General features: G+C 54.4%; 1 protein-coding gene across 1 annotated transcript in view; it reads left to right on the top strand.

The window, feature by feature from the left end:
- Positions 1-21,955, top strand: part of ASAP3 (ArfGAP with SH3 domain, ankyrin repeat and PH domain 3) — a 48,792-nt gene that overhangs the window by 24,475 nt on the left and 2,362 nt on the right. The window contains 24 exon segments of the mRNA XM_042996469.1: positions 778-850; positions 948-1,093; positions 3,498-3,572; positions 4,968-5,017; positions 11,977-12,088; positions 12,290-12,375; positions 12,844-12,919; positions 13,101-13,187; positions 13,364-13,473; positions 14,436-14,505; positions 14,820-14,907; positions 16,067-16,115; positions 16,238-16,428; positions 16,573-16,706; positions 16,939-17,033; positions 17,267-17,444; positions 18,387-18,472; positions 18,628-18,743; positions 19,352-19,419; positions 19,514-19,621; positions 19,757-19,952; positions 20,827-21,055; positions 21,581-21,611; positions 21,613-21,672. Coding sequence (XP_042852403.1) covers positions 778-850; positions 948-1,093; positions 3,498-3,572; positions 4,968-5,017; positions 11,977-12,088; positions 12,290-12,375; positions 12,844-12,919; positions 13,101-13,187; positions 13,364-13,473; positions 14,436-14,505; positions 14,820-14,907; positions 16,067-16,115; positions 16,238-16,428; positions 16,573-16,706; positions 16,939-17,033; positions 17,267-17,444; positions 18,387-18,472; positions 18,628-18,743; positions 19,352-19,419; positions 19,514-19,621; positions 19,757-19,952; positions 20,827-21,055; positions 21,581-21,611; positions 21,613-21,672 — 2,514 coding nt within the window.

Here is a 21,955-nt window from a genome sequence, read left to right as displayed (position 1 = left end):
AGCCCCCCCCCGCCCAAGGCACGCGAGTCCTGCTTCTCACCATCACATCTCCTGGCCTTCCCCACAGTCTGCTGTCTGTTCTGCAACGCACAGAGATGGTTGTCCCACCAGTTCTTTCCAGTTGGGATTGAGTGCGGCCCCTTCTGCTTCCTGAGCCTGGGATTTGTCTTCGAGAATACAGAGATGTCCACATTCTCTCCTCTGGTCTTTTGCTAAGCGTTTTGCGTGTACAACACAGAGCCCGATGTGGGACTCCATCCCACGAACCACGAGATCCTGACCTGAGCCGAAATCAAGAGTCGGATGCTAAGCCAACTGAGCCACCCAGGCGCCCCAAGCGTTTTGTATATATCTGTAAAACCAATCCATTTGCTCAGCACCTCCAGGAGTCTATAGTATCATCTCCATTTTGCAGACAAGGTACCCAAGGCTCAGAGAAGTTAACAGGTTTGTCTAGATTGACGCAGTAGGTAGTGCCAGAGTCAGGGTTCCAATCCAGGTCTGGCTGTCCCCACTGTGCCACATGCCTTGCAATCGCTGTGTTTAGCTGGCCTGCACTGGAGTTGGGGAGAAAAGTCTGTGGTCTTCTGGAGTGGTGTGACCGATCTATGTTTCCCATGTGGTCTGGGTGGAAGAGGGTGGTCTATTTATGTTTGGTGGGGGGTGCAGGGGGACCCCGGGGAAGAAACGTTAAACGTGTGTTTCGAGGGTGGGATCATGGAGTCCGGCACTCCTCCCAGCTGGGCATCCCTGAACTCTATCCACATTTGCTTCCAGATCCTAGAAGGAGACCAGGCCATCCTGCAGAGAATAAAGAAAGCTGTGCGGGCGATCCACAGCTCCGGCCTTGGTGAGTGAGCCTGCTTGACGCCCAGCCTGGCCAAGGAGCCCCTTCCCCAGCCCCAGCCCTAGCATGGAACGAACTCTGCCTTTCTCTACCTCCACAGGCCACGTGGAGAATGAGGAGCAGTACCGAGAGGCTGTAGAGTCCTTGGGCAACAGCCACTTGTCCCAAAACAGTCATGAGCTGTCCACCGGCTTCCTGAACTTGGCCGTGTTCACCCGCGAGGTGGCTGCACTTTTCAAGAACCTGGTGAGGCCCTGTTCCTTTCTCACCCAGCCCTTAGCCTAGGCTCAGGGTACATCAAGTGGGCTTAAGAACCTGACTGAGAAAGGTTCCACCCTTCTCGGGGGTTGCCCTTGACCTCCAGTCTCCCCTGACCTTGACCAGAGACCCAGTTCCCTTTCCAGTTCTGACCTACCATTTGCGTTCCTCTTCTCCTCTGACTTTCCCCCCATGTCTTCTCTTCCCCGCCTTCCCTCTGACCCTGCCCTCCTCTTTCTCTTCTGTGCGAGTACCCAGCAGCAGATGGGCCTCACAGAGGGGAAGAGCCCCACGAAGAGAGGGCTTCCTGGAGGAGGTTCGGGAGAAGGGAGGGCAGAGCCTGGGGTTCCTGCCTTTGTGCCACTGCCTCCCCTTAACCCTCTTTGCCCTCTGCTTTCCCAACTGCATCTGCTGTGTCCACAAAGCCTGGGAACGACCTCCCCTCACCAAGCCTCTCGGCTCCTGCACGTGGTCCAAGATAGAAGCTGTTCCCCTGAACAGGCACGGTTCTCGGTGCCTCACGTGGGTTAACTCATCCAATCCTGGAGCACAGCTCTGTGGGTTTGGTTTTACTGTCTTCCCCGCTTTACGGGCTAGGAAACTAGGGCACGAGGTTAAGCACCTGGCCCGAGTTCACACTGCCGGAGTTGAACCCAGGTTGTCCGGCTCCAGTGTCTGAACCCAAGCCTGGCTGTAGCACCTCAGGAAAGCCCGTCGCTCCCCAGGCTCCATGGCTTTGGGACTGGCTGTCGTGGCTCCAGTCCCTCCCTTGCCCAGGCCCTGGCTGCATCATCTCTGAGACGCAGTTTGCTTGGTGGTTGAGCCCCCAGACCACAGGCTTAGACTCGGACCCTGCTCTGTGGCTCTCTGGGTGGGTGTCCCTGGCCAAGTCGCTCACTCTGCCTGGGCCCCGTCTGTAAAATTGTGCTCATAATGGTACCCACCTCACAGAGTTATAATGAGGTTACGCAAGTTAAGTGCCTACCCCAGAGTAAGCGTGCAGTTAGTGATAGATAATATTACCACCTGTCATGATTGTACCTCTCTGCATAGCACTGCCTCACACACTGTCCCATATGTAGGGCTTTAGTGTGTGAGTTCAACTGAATTAGTGACCTCTTTTGTCTTGACCTCTCCTCCTGCTGTTTTCAGTCAAACTAAGCTTTGCTGAGGGTCTACTCTGTGCTGGGCATCGTACGAGGGGCTGGTGACACAGGAAAGAGGCTAATACCTTAGAGAGCCATAGTCTAGTGGGAGAGACAGGAGCTGAGATGTGGGACGACACCAAGCATTACCAGTAGCTTGGCACAAACTCGAGGGCCCAGCGAGTTGGGTCAGAGGCTGCCATGGTTCAGAAAGGGGAAGGTCAGCGTAGACCATGGGGAGGAGCAATCAGGAAGGCTTCCTGGAGGAGGGGAGACCCAAGCTATACTTTGAAAGGTGAACTAAAATATCAGACAGGCAATTTGGGTTGCCAAATGATAGAAACTCAATTCAAACCAGGATTTTTTAGGGATGCCTGGGTGGCTCAGTCGGCTAAGTGTCTGACTTCGGCTCAGGTCATGATCTCGCAGTTCGTGAGTTCGAGCCCGTGTTGGGCTCTGTGCTGACAGTTCAGAGCCTGGAGCCTGCTTCAGAGTCTGTGTCTCCCTCTCTTTCTGCCCCTTCCCTGCTCACACTTTGTCTTTCTCTCTCTCTCTCAAAAATAAAAAATAAAAAAATAAACATTAAAAAATTTTTTTCAAACTAGGATTTGTTATAAAGAGAATTCATTGGCCCCCGTAATGGGAAATCCAGGTATGCAACTGGCTCTAGGCTTCTTCTCTTTCTCTTAGTTTCTCTCTGTGTCTGCTCAGTGGGCAGGATGGCCCAGCAGACCCAGATTCACAGTCTCACCAGAAGAAAGACCCAGTGTTTCTCCCAGGACTCTGGCAGAAAGTTCCAGGAAGGATCCTGATTGGCCAGCTCGAATTGTGCACCTGAGCCAATCCCTATTGCCCGAGGATGGGGTGCTCTGGTCAGCTCTGACTCCTGTGTTTACCTCACGTGACCACAGGGGAAAGGGTTCCCCACATGATGGGGGAGGGGAGCTGGCCAGACACAAACAGCAGATGGCCACTTCAGAGTCAGAGGGGCGAGGGGAGGGTGCTTGTGGCAAAGGAATGGAGATGGGCTGACCGTGGATATTCCTGGAGCTGTGAGGCGATGAGGCCGGGTTAGTCAGGAGAAGGGGAAACAGCGCTTTCAGGGGCCGGCTCTGCCACCCCTTCTGCCCCCCACCCTCACCCCAGGGCCCTCCTTTGCCCTCTGACCCTTCCTTGTGCCCTGTAGCCCCTTGGGGCTTGACAGATGGTCACCCAAGATGGGGGATGGCGGTCTCTGCTTTTTCCAGGTTCAGAATCTGAACAACATTGTCTCATTCCCCCTGGACAGTCTATTGAAGGGGCAACTGAGGGACGGGCGACAGGTGAGTTTCCATTCGGGGAGTGGAGGTGCCCAGAGGTGATGGGATGGAGTAAGAAAGAGGTGGGCAGGGGACCGAAGGGCAGACAGGGCTGGGCTGAAGCCGGAGGTCAGGTGAGGCTGTCACAGTGGGAGTGCTGACCCTCGGAGGGGCGGGAAGACCTGGCTTTGGGGTCAGTCTGGGATGGCTGAACTGTTGTCTGCCGGGGCCCTTACGGGAAACGGGTCAGGCAATTCTTACAACAACCCTACGAGGTGGGTTCTGTAGGTACTGCTGTCCCTGTTCTGCAGTTGAGGAGATCGAGGCCCAGGGAGTTTGGTAACCTGTTTACAGGTTACCTGGCTAGTCCAAGGAGCCAGGGTGGGATCTGGGGCTGCCAACTCCAGTGTTGGCTGCTCTCTGCACCTGGCAGCTCTAGCCTCCAGGCAGAGCAGAACTCAAAGAAAGCGACAGAATAATCTCCCTGAGAAGTCTGCCCCAGAAGGCCCAGGGGAGAAGCTGTCCTCCTTCCAGAGACTTGCCTCTTGCCTTAGGCCGGCCACCAGCCTGGGAACCGCCCAAACCAGCCAGGCAGCTTTTTTAACTTGGCTGACGGGGACAGTTCTGGAGGGTGTGAGCACTCCAGCTGGATGAGGCCCAGGCAAACCAGGCCAGAGATCAGCCAGGTCTCACCGGCTTGCTGTGTGGCCCTGAGTAGACTCCTCAGCCTCTCTGTGCGTGTGTCCCTCTACGTGTACCCTTCCTGTGGAGAGGATGATCTGGTTCCAGGCACAAGAAAGGGTGGGATAAAGTTAGGGGAGGAGTCTGATTTCCATCTTCCTCATTCTCTTGGCGATCTCTGCCTTCTGAGAAAGAGGACTCAGAATTCTTCCCGTACCTCAGGCCAAGGCCCACCAAACCCAGCTGATTCTTAGCAGCTATAGGAAGAGGTCAGGTGGGAGAAGGGGTTCAGTCCTGAGAAATGGTGCTGGTCGGGTCTCGTTTGGGGGGTGAGGTTTACAGTAAGGGCTATGGGGGCAGGGGTTGGTTGGAGTATGGCTCTGAGCAGCATAGGGGAGCATGAAAGCACAGGGTCCTCCTAAAGGTAGCAAAGCATACTGTTGATTCCAGCCCCCAAGTGCCCCTTTGGGCAAATTGTTCTTTTTTTTTAGTTTAGTTTTTTATTTTGAGAGTGTGTGTGTGTGTGTGTGTGTGTGTGTGTGTGCACGCACACTCCCATGTGTAAATGGGGGAGGGGCAGTGAGAGAGCATTCCAAGCAGGCTCCCCCACACAGGGCTCCAAACTCACAAACCATGAGATCGTGACCTGAGCTGAAATCGAGAAGAGTCAAGAGTCAGTCGCTTAACTGACTGCACCACCCAGGCGCCCCTGGGCAAATTGTTCTTTTTAAACCACAGGATTCCAAAAAGCAGCTGGAGAAGGCGTGGAAGGACTACGAAGCCAAAATGTAAGTGGCTGCGGTCAGGGTGGTTTGCCCAGGGGAGCGAATCTTGTGTTGCAGAAGGAGGCTGGACAGGGGGAGAACCTCAGTGCTGCCAGGACGTGTCACCCAAAAGCGCATGGCATCTCACTCTCTAACATTTTTTTTTTTTAATGTCTATTTATTTTTGAGATAGAGTGTGAGCCAGGGAGGGTCAGAGAGAGAGGGAGACACAGAATCTGCAGCAGGCCCCAGGCTCTGAGCCTGGACACACAAAGCCCAACGCGGGGTTCGAACTCACGAACTGTGAGATCGTGACCTGAACCGAAGTTGGTTCAGCTCAACTGACTGAGCCACCCAGGCACCCGCCATCTCACTCTCTAGAGGCATTTACAGGAGGTGATCTATGCCCAGGCCTGACAGGAGTCTGGGGGCTGGACTGCAGGACCACCAAAGGGGGGCAGTTGTGAAGGGTCCTCGAGATCCTGCTCTCAGAGACCCATCTGCTCAGTGGTGCCAGAAGTGGGCAGAGAGAGGGAAAGGCTGCATGCCAGTAAGTCTCCACAACCACCCAGCCTGTGCGGGAGGTGTTAGCCTCCCAAGCGTCAGGAGGAATTGGAGGCTCAGACGGGTTAAGTCGCCTGCCTAAGGCCACACCGGGAGGCGGAGGCGGAGCTGGGGTTCCCGCCCCTTCATCCTCTTTCTGCAACACCAGGTGGTTATTTGTAAGCGTTTAGTCGGACATAGAGGAGGAAAGGGAGTCAGTGTCAGACCCACGCCTCTTGTGCGCACCTCACGATACTCCAGACCTCTCACTGGCTACTGGCACGTCATGGGGACAGAAGGAGCCAGTCCCCCCAGAGCAGAGACTCCTCGGGCCCTGTCTATGGGACTCTGCCAGGGCCCGGCCAGGCCCACCGTACCTCAGAGCTCTGTTTACTATTTGTAAACTGTTGTCTTCTCTTGCATTTTGCAAAAGCAGTATGTGTCCATTGTGAATAACTCAGGAAATGAGGAGGAAAGAAGAAAAAACTTTAATTATCCTTAGGAGAGGATGAGGGCCCTGTGGGGAACAGCTAGTACTTCTGTTATATGAGTGGTTTTTTGTTTTTTTTTTTTTACGTTTATTTATTTTTGAGACAGAGAGACAGAGCATGAACGGGGGAGGGTCAGAGAGAGAGGGAGACACAGAATCGGAAGCAGGCTCCAGGCTCTGAGCCGTCAGCCCAGAGCCCGACGCGGGGCTCAAACTCACGGACCTCGAGATCATGACCGGAGCCGAAGTCGGCCGCCCAACCGACTGAGCCACCCAGGCGCCCCTGTTATTTGAGTGTTTTTACATAGTATGGGCGGATGCTCTAGTTTTATCACTTAAAAAAGTGGGAGGAGGGGAAACTACCAAAGACCAAAAGGAAAATTCTTTAATAATAATAAAAAAAAAGCTTATTTATTTTGAGAGAGAAAGAGGGAGAGAGAATCCCAAGCAGGTTCTGTGCTGTCAGCACAGAACCAGACAAGGGGGTCAGACTCACAAACCATGAGATCATGACCTGACGGAAATCAGGAGTTGGATGCTTAACAGACTGAGCCACCAGGAGCCCTTGAAAAGCTTAATTTCCAAGACCAAAGCATTAACAACTTTCTAGTCATTTTCCTATATATAAAGAAATATTTTTTACAAGACTGAGAACATAATAATCATATTGAGTTTTCTTTTACTTAAAAATACATTATGACCCAGGCGCCTGGGTAGCTCAGTCATTAAGCCTCTGAGTTCCGCTCAGGTCATGATCTCACAGCCTATGAGTTCGGTCCCGCATCAGGCTCTGTCTGCACCGACGGTGCGGAGCCTGCTTGGGATTCTCTCTCGCTTCCTCTCTCTCTTTGCCCCACCCCTACTCATGCTTTCTCTCTCTCTCTCTCTCTCTCTCAAAATAAATAAGAAAATAAAAATAAAACTTAAAATACATCATGACTGTCTTTCCACATCGTTGCATATTCATATACATCGTCACTTAAATGGGCACACTGTGTTTCAACATACGCATGATCCGTAATGTATTTCTTCCGCCCCTGACTTTGGGGAAGCATCCTTGGAACTAAATGTTTGCTCTCTCCCAGAATCATTACTTCTGTAGGTTCAATTCTAAGAAGGAGATCCTGGAGCTTTATTGTTCCTCCAGCCCCAGGGAGGCTGAAGGAAGGCCAGGACTCCCCACTCCAGCAGCGCTCAGGTCTCTACTGGGGTTGTGCCTGTAGACCCTCCGCCCCGCCCCGGGGGAGGGTGTGGGAGCGGTGGTGGGCGTGGCCATCTGCTCTCTTTAGAGCCCCAGAGAGGGGCGTGGCCACGCAGGCAGTCTTCCTAGCAATTTGATGTGGGGCCATCACATGGTCTGCGTCTTCCTGAGTTCCCTTGACTAAGCCGTCAGCCTTGCAGGGCATCACCTACCAAGTGGAAAGAATAAGCCCCACCCTGCTGACCATCTCCAACCAGCTCTGCTTTTACCAGATTTACATACACATACATATACGTATGTTTTTGTATATGATTTTGTTTGTAAGTAATCTCTACACCTCACATGGGGCTCAAACTTACAACCCTGAGATCAAGAGTCGCATGCTCCACTGACCGAGCCACAGTCAGGCGCCCCGTACCAGATTTACGTATTGATCTTGCCTGCAAGGTTTCGTTTAAGAAAAGACTGTGTAACTGATAGGGAGAGGGGCTTGGTGAGGGTTGTTCAGTGAGTAATCCACAGGGCCTGGACTAGAACCCAGTGCTCTTTCTGCCCTGCTCCGCGGTCTCCTGGCTCCTGCCGGGCACGTTACATAGGCTGAGCTACCTGTCCTGGCACAGGCGTCTGTTACGCTCCTTTTTATGAGGGCTTCAGGTATAGCTAGATATTGGTGCGCTGTGAGTTACTGTAATTTCCACCTCATGCTTACCAAACCAGTCTGGGCAGCGGCTGGAAGGGCCCAGAATAGCGTCTGTTGGATACCACCAGGAGCCTCACTTCCTGGTTGTTCATATAGGAGGAGGGCTCCCCTGTCCACCTGGAGCTGTGGAGAAAGGCATCCCTTGGGCAGGGACCTAGTTTTTCTAGGGTGTTCCCTGTGCAAGTCTCTTTCCTCATCTGAGAAATGGGGCCAGTGACACCCTTGCAGGGTTGGTGTGGAGATGACATAAACACAGTGCATATGAAGCACCTGGTGCTGTGGTTCCACAAGTATTTATCTGAGCCAGATAAATCTTTCTGAGCCAGAACTGCGATCAGAGTAACACAGCAAGGGGCTGACAGGCAGGATCCCAGGCCTCTGCTCCTAGCATTTCCCCTGGCCAGCTTGGGCTCTTGGACAGTCCCTTCCCTCCTCTGGGTCTCAGCTTCATCTTCTGTGAAACAGTCTCTGACTGTGGCCTATCAGAAAAGACACCGTGGGCGTGGGTGAACTGGGTGATGGGGCTTAATGAGTGCACTTACCGTGATGAGCAGAGAGTAATGTCTAGAACCGTCGAACACTGTATTATACACCTGAAACTAATAGAACACCATGCGTTAACCATACTGGAATTAAAATTTTAAAGTTAATAGAATAAATACAATTTTTTTTAAAAAAGAAAAAAAAAAAAAAAGAGACACTGTGCCTGTCACCAGCAGAGGGAACCAGACAGGGAAGGAGGGATGGGGCAAATCTGGGACACAGCGTTGGTTACCAGTGCCGTCCCCAAGCCTGGAGCATCCGACAGACTGGATGGTGGCTTGAATCCAGATGCAGGGTTCAAATCCTAGCTCCAGCAGTTACTAGCCGAGAGATTTGGACATGTGACTTGTCTCGGCCTCAGGCTCCTCACCTATAAAATGGGGTGATGATTCCTGCCTCCTGGGGTTATCACTTTAGCATGTGAAGAGTCTAGCAGAGTGCCCAACACAATATCAGTGCTTAAAAATAATAATTAGTAATAATAGCAGCTGGTACTTATACTTACTTATAAGCTTCTTTTACCTTAGGTACCATGATAAGCTCTTTACATCTGTTATCTGATGTATTTATTCCCCTTGGCAGGGAAGGGGGCTGTTATTATCCCCAATTTATAGGTAAGAAATAAGGAAGAGAGTGCCACCCCAATCCCTGCCCTAGTGGATCCCACTGGTTCGTAAGGGAGAAGAGAGGTGGGTGGATAAATAATGAAGATACAAAGCGACGGTGCCGTAAGAATAGTGTCGGCGTTGAGGCGGCAGACAAGACAGGTGGTTTCGATCGGGTGGAGGGAAGGGTGGCCGGGGGAGGCATCACAGGAGAGGCGATTCCAAGGCATCAGGTCAGCGGGTGCATGGTTCGTTTTGATTCCTTTCCTCTCCTCCATCCTCCTCACTGACCCCCTCACTCCACCGGGAGTGCCTGCTCCCCGTCTGAATACTACACTGCTCCCCGAAGTCCCCTTCTCCAGTAACCTTGGTCTTCTCAGTAACTAGCATTTCACTGCTTTTCACTCAATATTCATTTCACTCCTTCTGCTGCAACTCCATTCAAAGGAAATAAAATATTCCCAGCATGGGAAATGTTTCTACAACATTGGTGATCCTTTGAGGACAGGGAGGGAATAGGACTTGCTCTTTTCTGGGAAGGGTGTGGTGGAATAAAAAGCAAGTCCCCAGCTAGTAGTCTGAGGTCATCTCAGACCTGGTAGGGTATGGCTCTGTAGATTACCTCAGCTGAGGCAGGGACAGAGCTGTGGTAATTCATGAAGCCATTTATACTTTACAGCTTGTCTCTATCCTGAGCTAACTAGCCTCTGTCCTTTAATCTCCACTAGAGCCTGTACGAAAAATATTACATAAATCAGGAAGTGCCCCATGCTAAAAACAAACAAACAAAACATTATCTAAAGGAATCACCAGTAGTTACTATCATACTCATCAATATCATTAGCATCATCATAATCCTGACGGCTTACCGTATGCCAGGGGCTACTGTACCGTGCATTATGCCATCTGAGAACAGGCAGCATTTGTTTCATTTTGGAAATGGGAGACATTGAAGCTTAGATTTATAAAGGTTAAGTGAGAGAGCTGCTATTCAAATCTAGAACACACATTTCTAGCCACTGTCCCATGTTGTGCTTCCTTTTCGCCCATTTACTCTTGAGCAGATGTCTTTCCATGCCAGTACGTATAGATCTTCCTTATCCTTTTTAACGGCTGCATAGTATTCCCACAGATGGCCAGAGCATAATGTATCTATTTCCCACTGATAGCCATCTAGCTTATTTTTCACTTTTACTAGTGAAAGATGAGGTTAGCAGTGTGCATGGGAGATGCCTCCACCCCTCCCAGCCGCTCTGCCTGCTTTGTCTCCTGCCCTCTTAGCAAGCTGCCAGGCTCACTGCGGGCACACCACAGCCTTAGCCATTGCCCCTCCCTGCTGCTCATCTTCTGATCCCCTGAAATAGCATCTGCCATGACCCCCCCCGCCCCGGCCCAGTTCACAGGGTCAGTCCCACCCTAACTCCACCAGCCTGCCACAGACTCCCTCTCGGGGTATCATAAAGCTTTAGGGAAAGGAAAAATAACCACTCCCGAGAAAAAAAATTTTTAAACCTAGAGACCCCCTCTCTAGAGTAGTGGGGCTCACTCAGGGGCACCCCCCCCCAGTAGACATTTCTGGCTGTCACAACTGGGAGATGCTACTGACGTCTAGTGGGTAGAGGTCAGGGGTGCCGCTAAACATCCTACATCTACTGAACAGCTCCATATCAAGGAATTATCTGGTCAGAACATCCGTAGTTCCACGGTTGAGGAATGGCTCAACAGGTCTCCAGAGACAGATCCTGCATGTAAACACTGACCTCAGTAGGGCCTGGAACTTTAAGGCCAGAATGGACCTGAGGACTCTGCCTAGGCCTTTGCTTCCCTAGTTTACAGACAGGAAAACCGAGGCCTGGAGGGACCTATGATAATAATAGCTGTAGGGTCATCCGTGTGCTAAGTCTTCTGCATACTTTGTCTCATCTGGGTACAGATAAGGATCCCCATTTCCCGGCTGAGGAGACTGAGGCTTGGGGAGGGGTAGTGATCCTTGTAATGTATCCCACAGTTGTCATCTTTGCTCAGGGCTGGTACCTACTTGGAAGCAAAACTGATAAGCAAGACATCTGCTTTACAGAGGATTTGTGGTTACATGTGCCCAGCCCCAGATGTGGAAACACTCTTCCGGCTGAGAGTGGGTGGTCTGATGGGCGTGGGATTTCCAGGAAATCGTTTACAAACAGATCCAGCCACCCCCAAAGAGGGAAAACAGCCAACCCTTGAGATCTGTAGGGGGAAGGCCCAGGTTACTCTTAGCTACAAGCTGTCTTTGCTCACAAAGAAAAAGACAAAGGTTTTCTAAGCTTTAGATGGGAAGCTCCATGGTTCAGAAGTATGAAGGTACCTACTGATCCTCTGAGCCACTGATCCTTCCGGCAAAATCAGCCTGGTCACCCCAAACCCCACCTGGCCCTAATCTAAGCCTGTCGCCTTCCTGCATACAAGCCTTCAGCTCCTTCCCATCGCTCTTGGGAGCAATGATCTGAATTAGGCCCCGCGTGATCTGGCCCCTCTGTGCCTCACCTGGAGCCCCTTCCTCTCCATCTCCGTCCCTGAGCCCCGATGCCCCCTGCTTCCGGCTACCCCGTGGTCTGATGCTCCTAGCTTCCTCCAAGGCTACCTCTCAGCCTTTCAGATCTCACCTCAAACAGCACTCCCTGAGCAGCCGGGCGAGGTCGGATCCCCTATTTTAGTCTTCGCGGCTGCGATTTGATTCATGTCTTTCTCCCCCACCTGGATCCTCCTTGTTCACCATTGTCCCCCAGCCCTACCACACAGCTGGCACCCAGGAGGGCCCCCTCACTCTCGTGTGCCCGTGGCAGAGAGGGGCATGTGGAGGTGGTGGGTCGTGAAAGGGGCTATGGCGAGAGTTGTTCGGGCCTCTCTTTCCTTGGGGCCTAGGGCCAGGCTGGAGAAGGAAAGGGACCGGGCCAGAGTGACAGGAGGGAGCCCTGGGGAGGTGGCCCAGGACACACAGAGAGAACGGCGCGTCTTCCAGCTGCACATGTGTGAGGTAAGGGGCGCCGCAGGGGTGAGGGGAGGTTGGGATGTGTCTCCTCGCCTCCTGAACCCCCGGGGTCCTATCCAGATGGCACTTGAGATATCACCGAGGTTCAGTCACGGCCAAGGTTAGCCCGGGGTGGGGACAGCAGCCCCTTGCCCCCAGGATTCAGCTTCTGCACACGCTGCACACTTAGCCCTGCTCTTTCCCCAGTATCTGCTGAGAGCCGGGGAGAGCCAGATGAAGCAGGGTCCTGATTTCCTGCAAAGCCTCATCAAGTTCTTCCACGCCCAGCACAAGTAGGTTTCTTCTCCCTTGTCCCCACCCCCACCCCCACCCCGTGGCCCTCACCATTAACCCTTCAGACAACACAAAACAAGGCCCATCCCCAGGATCTGGCAGGCCCTCGAGGACTCCGCCTATGCCTTTCTAGGGAATGCTTTCTAGGGCTCCTCTTTACTGGGGGCTCCCCATGTATCAGGCACTAGGTACTTCTACACGTTTGCGCTCACTCAGTCCCCCAACAGCCCCGTGAGCCAGGAGAAACCCCCATTCGTCCTCAGAAAACTGCAGCTCAGATTTACTAACATCACGCAGCTGGGACGCGGGATCTGGACCCAGACAACTTTGACTCCAGAGAGCTTGCTCCTGACAGGCAGGCTGTACTGCCCCCAGGGGCCCTGTGATCCTTGGAGCACCTTCTCTCACCCTTCCCGCCTCCCTCATTCTCCTCTTTCTTGTCCCCCGTTTGGCCTCACGCCTCTTAGCTTTTTCCAAGATGGCTGGAAGGCCGCTCAGAGCCTGTCCCCCTTCATCGAGAAGCTGGCAGCCTCTGTACACGCAGTAAGTCGGGCCTCACCCTTGGGCACGTGGTCAAGTCCTCTGTCTTGCCGGGAGAATCTGGGGGTGTGGAAGAGCTGGCCCCTGCCCAGAGAGCAAGGCTGCTGCCCTGCAAGTCTCGGTCCGGGCTGTGCACCCGGCACATCTGTGGGCTGACAGCGGGGTCCTGCCTTCTGTCCCATAGCTGCGTCAAGCCCAGGAGGAGGAGCTACAGAAGCTGACCCAGCTCCGGGACTCCCTCCGAGGGACGCCGCAGCTTGAGAGCAGAGAGGTCAGCCCCTCAGTCATGCCCACATGAAGGCCTTCTCCCAAGGCCGGCCGTGGAGGGAGGGAGAGAAGGAAGATCCCACTTCAAGGGGCCCTTGAGAAGTCTCCCTGAGTGAGACCCCCGCGCAGTGAGGCTCTTCCCAGACGCCCTAAGGTGTCCTTTGCGTGTCCGAGGAACAGGAGAATCTGAGCCGGAAGAACTCGGGAGGTGGCTACAGCATCCATCAGCACCAAGGCAACAAGCAGTTTGGGACGGAGAAGGTGGGCTTTCTGTACAAGAAAAGTGACGGGTAAGTCACTCAGAGAGCTCAAGTAACTTGCCCAAAGCCACACGGCCAGTAAACAATGGTTGGGGGAGCCGCCCAGGGGGACTGTTCTCATCATTTGCATAGACTCTGAGGGTTCCAGCACCCCTCCGCTCTAGCAGTGCAAGATCTTCAGAATCCTAGGCACATGAACTCCTGCTGGAACTTACTGGTTGTTCTTAACTTGAAAAAGAATAATAGTAGCAGCTAGCCCTTACTGAACACTTATTAGGCCCTACGCTGTCCCCGTGCCTTCACCCTTAACCTCTCTAATATACGGAATATGCCTGGAAATGAAAGCGTTGACTGTGCCTTGCTCCCTGGTGTAAAAAAAAAAAAAAAAAAAAAAAAAAAAAAAAAAAAAAAATCAGTCTGTGAAATGCAAAGGCTCCGGGGGATGTATTCATGTTTCTGTTTACTAATCAGCTTTTATCAGAGAAGAATAGCTTTGTTATACCAATTAATATTCACCTCTTAAAGAAGTACCAAGTAGCTTTGGATTGTGGGTTTGCTAATTTCCGTTTTGGGGGTCCCAGTATCTATCTTGCTTTATCCTTAATCATAATGCATCGGTGTGGTCAAGGGCCTGATGCTCCTGTCAGACTAGGAGCTCCCTAAGGGTTGGGAGCAGTGTCTCCTTCATCAGACTAGAAGCTCTCAGAGGGCCAGGGTCACATGTTCCCCTTTAGAATAAGGATTCCCAGAGAGTGGGGGCTGTGTTTCCCCCATCAGACTGGGAGCTTCCTCAGGGCAGGACTAGGTCTCCTCCATCAGAAGGGAGCCCCAGAAAGTGAGGGGGGTAGGAGTCAGGGGATGGAAGAGGTGAAGAGGTGTGGCTGGAGGTCATACAGGTGGGGCTGGAGACCTGGCCCAGGGCTGTGTTTTCTGATACGGGGGAGTTGGGCGTGAGCCTTGGGTCAGTGTCTCTCTGTCCCTCTGGGCTCTAGAATTCGAAGAGTCTGGCAGAAAAGGAAGTGTGGAGTCAAGTACGGCTGCCTGACCATCTCACACAGCACGGTGAGGCCTGGAGGAGAGGGGGTCTCAGGGCTCAATAGGTCCTCTCTTCACTGGTCAGAACAAGCCCTCCCTCTAGCACTGGCCCCCAAACCTGGATCCAGGTGGCTGGAGACCCCCTGTGGGAGGAAGGATGGGATTGAAAGCTCCCAACGTAGTCTTGGCCCACACTCCACAATCCATGAGGTGCTGGGAGAGAGGAGATGTGAACTGGAACAGGACTATTATAGCCATTTAACAGATTGGGAAATAGAGGCCTAAGGATTTGGGAGGCCCAGAGGGTAACATGTAAATCCTCTGTCCCCCAATTCCCACAGATAAACAGGCCCCCCGTGAAGCTGACCCTGCTGACGTGCCAAGTGAGGCCAAATGCCGAGGAGAAAAAGTGCTTTGACCTGGTGACCCGTGAGTAGTCCCTGTCTCCTCTCCAACAACTGCCTAGGGCTTCTCGAAGAGACCTGTCAGCTCCCAGGAGGCTTCAGTTAGGGGTCTCTGTCCAATCCCACGTGTGTTTATCAAATAGCTGCTGCTGCGGCCATCAGACTCCTTAGGCCCTGGGTGCTCTTTTTAGAGGGTACACCCCACATCCCATTAAACATTAAAATGTACCCACATCCCACATTAAATACGATTATTTCTGTAAAGTATATTTGAATGGATTGGGGTAATTGGGCTTTCAAAATTATCATTTCTTTAGAAGTTTCAGTCTCCATCCTTTGGAGGCTTTGATGCCAGGCTTTACATGGGGACCAGTGCAGGCTGAGAAAGACCCAGATCTCATCCTAGGGAGCTCTCTCTGGCAGGGATGTATCCAGAAGAGAGGTGCAGATACAGCACTGTCAAAGATTAGGGAGCGGAAGCCCTGCCCTGCTGTGAGGAATCAGGAAAGGCTGTTTGGGCCAGAGAGCATTTGAGTGCAGCCTTGAAGAACACACAACACAGAGTTTGGGGGCAGACATTTCAGGGGATAGGACTGGCATGGTGAAAGACGTGGGGGCAGGACAATGGGTCTGACCAGTCTGGCCAGAGTGTAGGGTTCACAGAGGAGAGCGATGGGAGATGAGACCCGGGAAATGCCTCTTAAAGGTTTCGACCTGATTTCCCGGTATAGGGAGCCACGGGGTGTCCTGGAGCAGGGGGTGGCATGATTAGATTGGAACCTTGGGCACAACAATCTGGCAGCCGGTACAGGTTGGGGGAAGGGGGAGTTGGGGAGCAAGGAGACCAGACAGGAGGAGGCTGAGGGCCCAAGTGGGGTGATGGCAGTAGGTTGGGAGGATACTCTGCCTCTGAGCTGGGTGGGGTCCTGTTCCCTGGACCCTGTAACTGGGGTTTCACACAGAGGCTTCTTGTTGGGCTCCTCCTTTGGAGGTGACTTCTGAGAAACTGCCTGTGCTACTGGCCATGTCATTACCCTCCCCACCCCAGCTCTGCAGAGCCTGGCTCCTCAGGGACAAAAGCCCCCCCCCCCCCCGGGGGCCCAGCTGTTTGGTTGAGGGCTCCCTGGGCCCGGGGAAGGTCCACAGGATTTCTGTGGACCAGACACACGTCGGTCTCCCCACAGACAACAGGACATACCACTTCCAGGCAGAGGATGAACATGAGTGTGAGGCGTGAGTGACTCCCCACGGCCAGCCTGGGGGTGGGGTCAGGGGAGCCCTAGCTACCTCCCAGCCTCTGGGGACCCCACCCCTGCGGGTGTCACTCCCGGGCCCCCCCGGCATGCTCTCTGCAGGTGGGTGTCAGTGCTACAGAACAGCAAGGACGAGGCCTTGAGCAGTGCCTTCCTCGGGGAGCCCAGCGGCGGCCCGGGGCCCTGGGGGGGCGCTGGGCTGGATGGGGAGCCCCAGGACCTCACGAAGCTGCTCATCGCGGAGGTGAAGAGCAGGCCCGGAAATGGCCAGTGCTGCGACTGCGGAGCTGCAGGTCAGCCAGTGGACGGGGCAGGGAGGGAGGTGGCAGGGGAGGGGAGGGGGGGAGGGGGGGGAGGGGGAGGGGCCCCCACCCCCCCCACCCCCCCAACCCCCCCCCCACCCCCCACCCCCAGGCTCAAGCTTCTCCACCTTGCAGACCCCACGTGGCTCAGCACCAACCTGGGCGTGCTCACCTGCATCCAGTGCTCGGGCGTCCACCGCGAGCTGGGTGTGCGTTTCTCGCGCATGCAGTCCCTCACCTTGGACCTGCTGGGCCCCTCCGAGCTGCTGGTGAGGGTGGGGCGGGGCCAGGGGTGACATTAGGGGCGGGGCCTGGTCGGAGGCTGGACTGGGTCCACTGGCTCAACCTGAGACTGTGGGCCCTGGAGAGGTGGGGCAGGATCCCGACGCCCCGGGAAGGGGGTGATGTGGGGCGGGGGGGGGGGGCTTCCGGAGGCTCAGTCCCCCAGGGGGCGCTGTCCTAACCACCGGTCTTACCCCCACCACTTTCCTGCGACCCCAGCTGGCGTTGAACATCGGAAACACTCGCTTCAATGAGGTTATGGAGGCCCAGCTGCCCTCACATGGAGGCCCTAAGCCCTCCGCTGAGAGTGACATGTAAGGGGATTATCCGGTGGAGGGGGGACATCCTGGCTGGGGATTCTGCTTTTCCAGCTCCCGTGGTCTCAGGAGGGTCTTGGACCAGAAGTCTGGGGAGAAGGGAGCCTCAGATCTGGAAGGTCTAGGACGTGGTTCTGGGGAAAAGGAGATCCGTATCTCCTGTGGGAGGGTTCCAGGGGTCAGCTGGGTGGAAACGGCCCTTGCTCTGAGATTGTGGTTGACTTCGGCAGGAGCTCGCGCAGGGACTATATTGTGGCCAAGTACGTGGAACACAGGTTTGCCCGCCGGTCCGCACCCGAGCCTCAGAGACTGCGGACGGCCATTTGCAACCGGGACCTCCTGTCAGTACTGGAGGCCTTCGCTAACGGGCAGGACTTTGGACAGCTGCTGCCTGGGCCTGAGGGCCAGGTGAGAACCACCCCCAAGGGCCACTTATACCCCACCCGCTCTCTCATACTCCCCAGCCTTTCTCCAGGATCAGCTATTCCCCTCACCCCCTGCCCCGCCTCTGACATCTGCTCAAATCCCACCCGGCAGAGGGGTAAATGGGACCGAGCACTTCAGTCGAGCAGACCTGGGCCAGACTCCTGGCTGTCTGGCTTTTCCAAGCTGTGTGATCTTGAGCAGGTTACTTAACTTCTCTGAGTCTCGTTTTCTCATTTGTAAAATGAGTTGATGATAGCACCCACAGGGTAGAAGTGAGAATTAAGTTATGTATATAAAGGGCCAGGCATATAATATGTGTGCAATGAATATTAGTATCTTTCTGTTTCCTCGACTAGCCTTGGAAATGGGTAAGGGTGCGTCAGAGTAGATCGGGGAAGGCTATTGCATTGGCGACTCCAGTGAGCCGGGAGGGGGTGAGTCAGAGGGGAAGGGTATCAGAGACATGTGAATGGATAAATTGACAGGAGTTGCTGACTGTACATGAAAAAAATCGAATGTCATGTCTTTGTGGGTGGGGCTTCCCAGTGGGCAGCGAGGGTGCAGCACTTAGGTGAGGTAAGAATTTGGAACAGCCTACACATGAGTGATAGAGCTGAAAGTAGGAGGTTAGCTGAGGTCTCAAGGGGCCAGTGAGAGAGAGGAGCAGAGAGAGCCCAGGGCTAAGAACCAAGGCTGGGAAGTACCTGTTATTGGGGGTAAGAGGAGGCAGAGCCAATGAAGGAAGCAGTGAACGAATGGTCTGTCACCTCCCTCCCAAGCACGTTCCATCCCTGTGGTCTCCTCTCTCAGGGTTCTGGCAGCTTTATGTCGGGAGGTGTCCAGGGCAGCGAGAGTTCAGGAGGGTAATACTGGATTGGGGGCAGGTGGACTGGGGGAAACTCAGAGGTGTGGCTGTGTACCCAGGCACCTGGACAGCTTGCCCTGCACTTGGCTATCAGAGTCGCCACCCAGGCCTCCCTGCCCCTGGTGGATTTCATCATCCAAAATGGGTGAGAACCTCCCTGCCCATCTGCCCACCTCCTCATACTCCCCCTTGTTCCTTTCTCTTCTCCGTTCCCCTTCCCCCTTCCCTCTTTTTCCCCCCTGACTTTGACCCCTTTGCCTGTCTGTTCCCCTTCCTTCCTCCCCGGCCCCCCACCCCCAGAGGTCACCTGGACGCCAAGGCTGCTGACGGGAACAGTCCCGTGCACTGCGCTGCTCTCTACAATCAGCCCGACTGCCTCAAGCTGCTGCTGAAAGGGAGAGCTTCGGTTGGCACAGGTGGGGCCCCGACGCCTCCTCTGCCAGACTTCCGGTTCCTTACTACCCCTCGTGTGGCACTTCCTGCCTTCTTCCCAGATGGAGAGCCCTGGTAACAAGCATGGGCTTTGCAGACAGACTTGGGTCCTAATCCCAGCTTGCCTCTGACCACCTCTGTGACCTTGGGATCTGTCCATTCATCTGTTGAACCTCAGCTTCCTCATGTGTAAAATGGGTATAATACCACAGACCAAGTAGAGCTGCTAAGAAGATAAAAAAAAAAAAAAGAATGTGTCTGAAAGTATTTAAGCAAATGAATATTAGCTGAGTTCAAATAATAGTGATTATAGTAGCCACTATTTATTTACTGTTTAACATGTGCCTGGTAAGGGGCCAAGTGCTCTTGGCACAAGAGCCTCACAACAACCTCATCAGAAAGGTATGAGTATTATTATACTCATTTTGTAGATGAGCAAATCAAGGCCCAGAGAGGCTAAGTGACTTGCCCAAGATCACACAGCCAGGAAGTAGCAGAGCCGAGATTCAAGCGCAGTCTGATTCCGGAGGCCCATCTTAACCTCTAACCTATAATGTCTTTTGACCCTGACCCCTGACTTTACCCCTCACAGTGAACGAGGCAGGAGAGACAGCTCTGGACATAGCCAGGAAGAAGCAGCACAAGGAGTGTGAGGAGCTGGTGAGGTCTAGGAAAGGAGGGGAAGCCCCCGACCCTTCCTCTTTCTCTGCTGAGCCCCTGACCCTCTGAACTGCCAAGGCTTTGTTTTTGGCAGCTGGAGAAGGCCCAGGCGGGGACCCTCGCCTTCCCTCTGCACGTGGACTACTCCTGGGGACTCTCCACAGAGCCTGGCTCCGACAGTGACGAGGAGGAAGAAGAGAAGGTGGGTCCTCACCCCACCTCTCGGGCCTTCGCGAGAGAGCAGATGGAAAGAGCCAGATCGGACCTGCTGTGGGGAGGGGCAGGGCTGAACTGGAGGAACCACACCATCCTTTCTCCCATACCTTTGCCCCTGCAGCGCTGCCCTCTGAAGCCCCCAGCCCAGACCCGCTGGGCCAGCGGGAGGGTCGACCTCAGCAACAAGACGTACGAGGCCATCGCCACCCTGGGACCAGCTGCCCCTCAGAGCGAGAGTGAGGCCTGCCCCCCGCCCTTGCCGGTCAAAAACCCTTCTCGGACCATGGTCCAAGGGCGTGTGGGACATACCAGTGGAGGTATGACTGGCTGCCCAGAAAAATGCTCATCATACCATTCACTGTCACCAGCGCATTGAGTTAAGGGTGCGTGTGTGAGCTCATATCACCCTCATGGTCTCTTGTCAGGCAGAGGTCATCGTGTCCCCCTTACAGGTAAAGGGGCAGAGGTGTGGAGTAACATCCCCCAAACGCCACAGCTAATACGTCCCCGATGTGGGATTCAAACCCGGGTCTGTCTTATTCCAAATTCTTCAATGCTTTCCTTAAATGAAAAGAGAGAGAAGCATTTATTGACCATCCACTGTGTCTCCAGTATTTGGGGAGCTACACTGAGACACAGTCTAGTGGGGGAGATAGAAGCTGGAATGCAGTTCATTACAGTAATAGACACAATGGTATAGAACGTAAATCCCCGCCCCCGCCCCCCCCACACACAAAGAATGTAAATCTCAAGAGGACAGGAGTGTTCCGTTGACTAGTATTTCTCCTGCACCTAGCACAGCGCCTGGCTCTTCTCAAGAACTGTTCGTTGAAAGAACCAACAGCCTTGTTCTGGGAGCTCAGGGGAGGGAGGGAGCGTGTCCTGTTGGGACTGGGGAGTGGTTGAGGAAGGCATCCTGTCTGGGTAGCATCTGCGTTGAGCCTGGGGAATGAGCAGAAGAGTCCAGACTGAGACTGAGGGGCAGGAGGGGTAGAAGCCAAAAGTGCATCGGTGTGGCCTGGCCATCATAGCAAATGAGACTGGGCATGGTGGGGAGGAGCTGAAGGGGACCACCGGGGAGGTGGGTGGCATCCGGGAGTGGGGACAGCCATAGACCCTTGAGGCCAAGGACTGCTTTGAATTGAGAACAGAGTAAGTGGTAAAGACAGGCTTTATCATTTCTGATTCTAGATCGTTCCGAAGTCCCCAGCCTGAGCTTAGAGCCTTCTGGGGCCCCTGAGAGCCTGGGCAGTCCAGCCTCCACCCCCTCCGGCCTCACAAGCCCTGGGGAAGCTGGAGGTCCCAGCCAAACCCCCCCACCGAGCTCTGAGGAGGGCCTCTGGGAGCCCCCGGGCCCCTCCCGCCCCAGCCTGACATCTGGAACCACCCCCACGGAGATGTATCCCCCGGTCAAGTTCAGGTGAGGGCCCAGCTGGGCAAGTCTCCCCCCTCCCTCTGCACATCATGTATTTCCCCACCTGTCCGTGGTGCCTACCTAAGGCCTGGGATACCTCCCTGCTCTGAGGCCCATGACTAACACAGAATGCTTGCCCTTGAGCGGAGGGTGAGTGGGCCCCTTGCCCCTCACACACCTGCTCCTGAGTCTGGGAAGGAGCCTGAGACCCAGACTGCTGGAGGCCAAGTGAAGGCTTAGTCCCTCCTGTCTAGAGGCGGGAGTCGGGAGGCTCTCAGTGGGATCTCTGCTGTGTTCCCACCTCCAGCGCAGGATCCAGTCCTCCCTTCCCTGGAAACAAGCCCTTTCAGTTTGCAGTTTGGGGGGTAGATACGGGGAAGTCTCCAGAGCCCTCGGGAGTCAGTTCTAAGCCCGGGGGCCTCGAGGGGTTCTCTACCCACCTGCTTAGGCCCCAGCCTATACCTGAGCTCTTTTCCCCCACACTAAGGGGCTCTCAGTGTGAGGTCACATTGGCCTTTCCCTGCCTTCCAGCTCCGAGAGCACCCGCTCCTACCGGCGGGGTGGGCCGGAGCCTGGAAGACTGTCCCTCAGCCAGGCAGCCTCTGTGCAGAAGGAACACGCCGGTATGAGCTCTGGGACCATGGTTTGAGGGGCGGTGGCAGGACACGTGGGAGGCAGAGGGGGTCAACGGGAGACGGTTGGGGTGGGGGACCTCTCCCCATGACTGGGGTACATATGAGAGCAGGTGGCCGCAGCTTGGTCAGTGCCTGCCCTTCCCACCACAGCCCAGGACACATGCAGCTGGGGAGAGCCCAGGCCTTGAGGGATGGCAGAGGTGGTGATGCCCAAGCCCTGGCTTCTCTCCGGGAAGGCTGAGCGAGCCCCTGTCAACCAGGCTGGAGGCTC

The sequence above is a fragment of the Panthera tigris genome, chromosome C1, assembly GCF_018350195.1.
Source record: "Panthera tigris isolate Pti1 chromosome C1, P.tigris_Pti1_mat1.1, whole genome shotgun sequence".
NCBI classification, from domain to species: domain Eukaryota; kingdom Metazoa; phylum Chordata; class Mammalia; order Carnivora; family Felidae; genus Panthera; species Panthera tigris.
The sequence above is the reverse complement of the archived record's forward strand: the minus strand, read 5'-3'. Positions and strand labels throughout refer to the sequence as shown.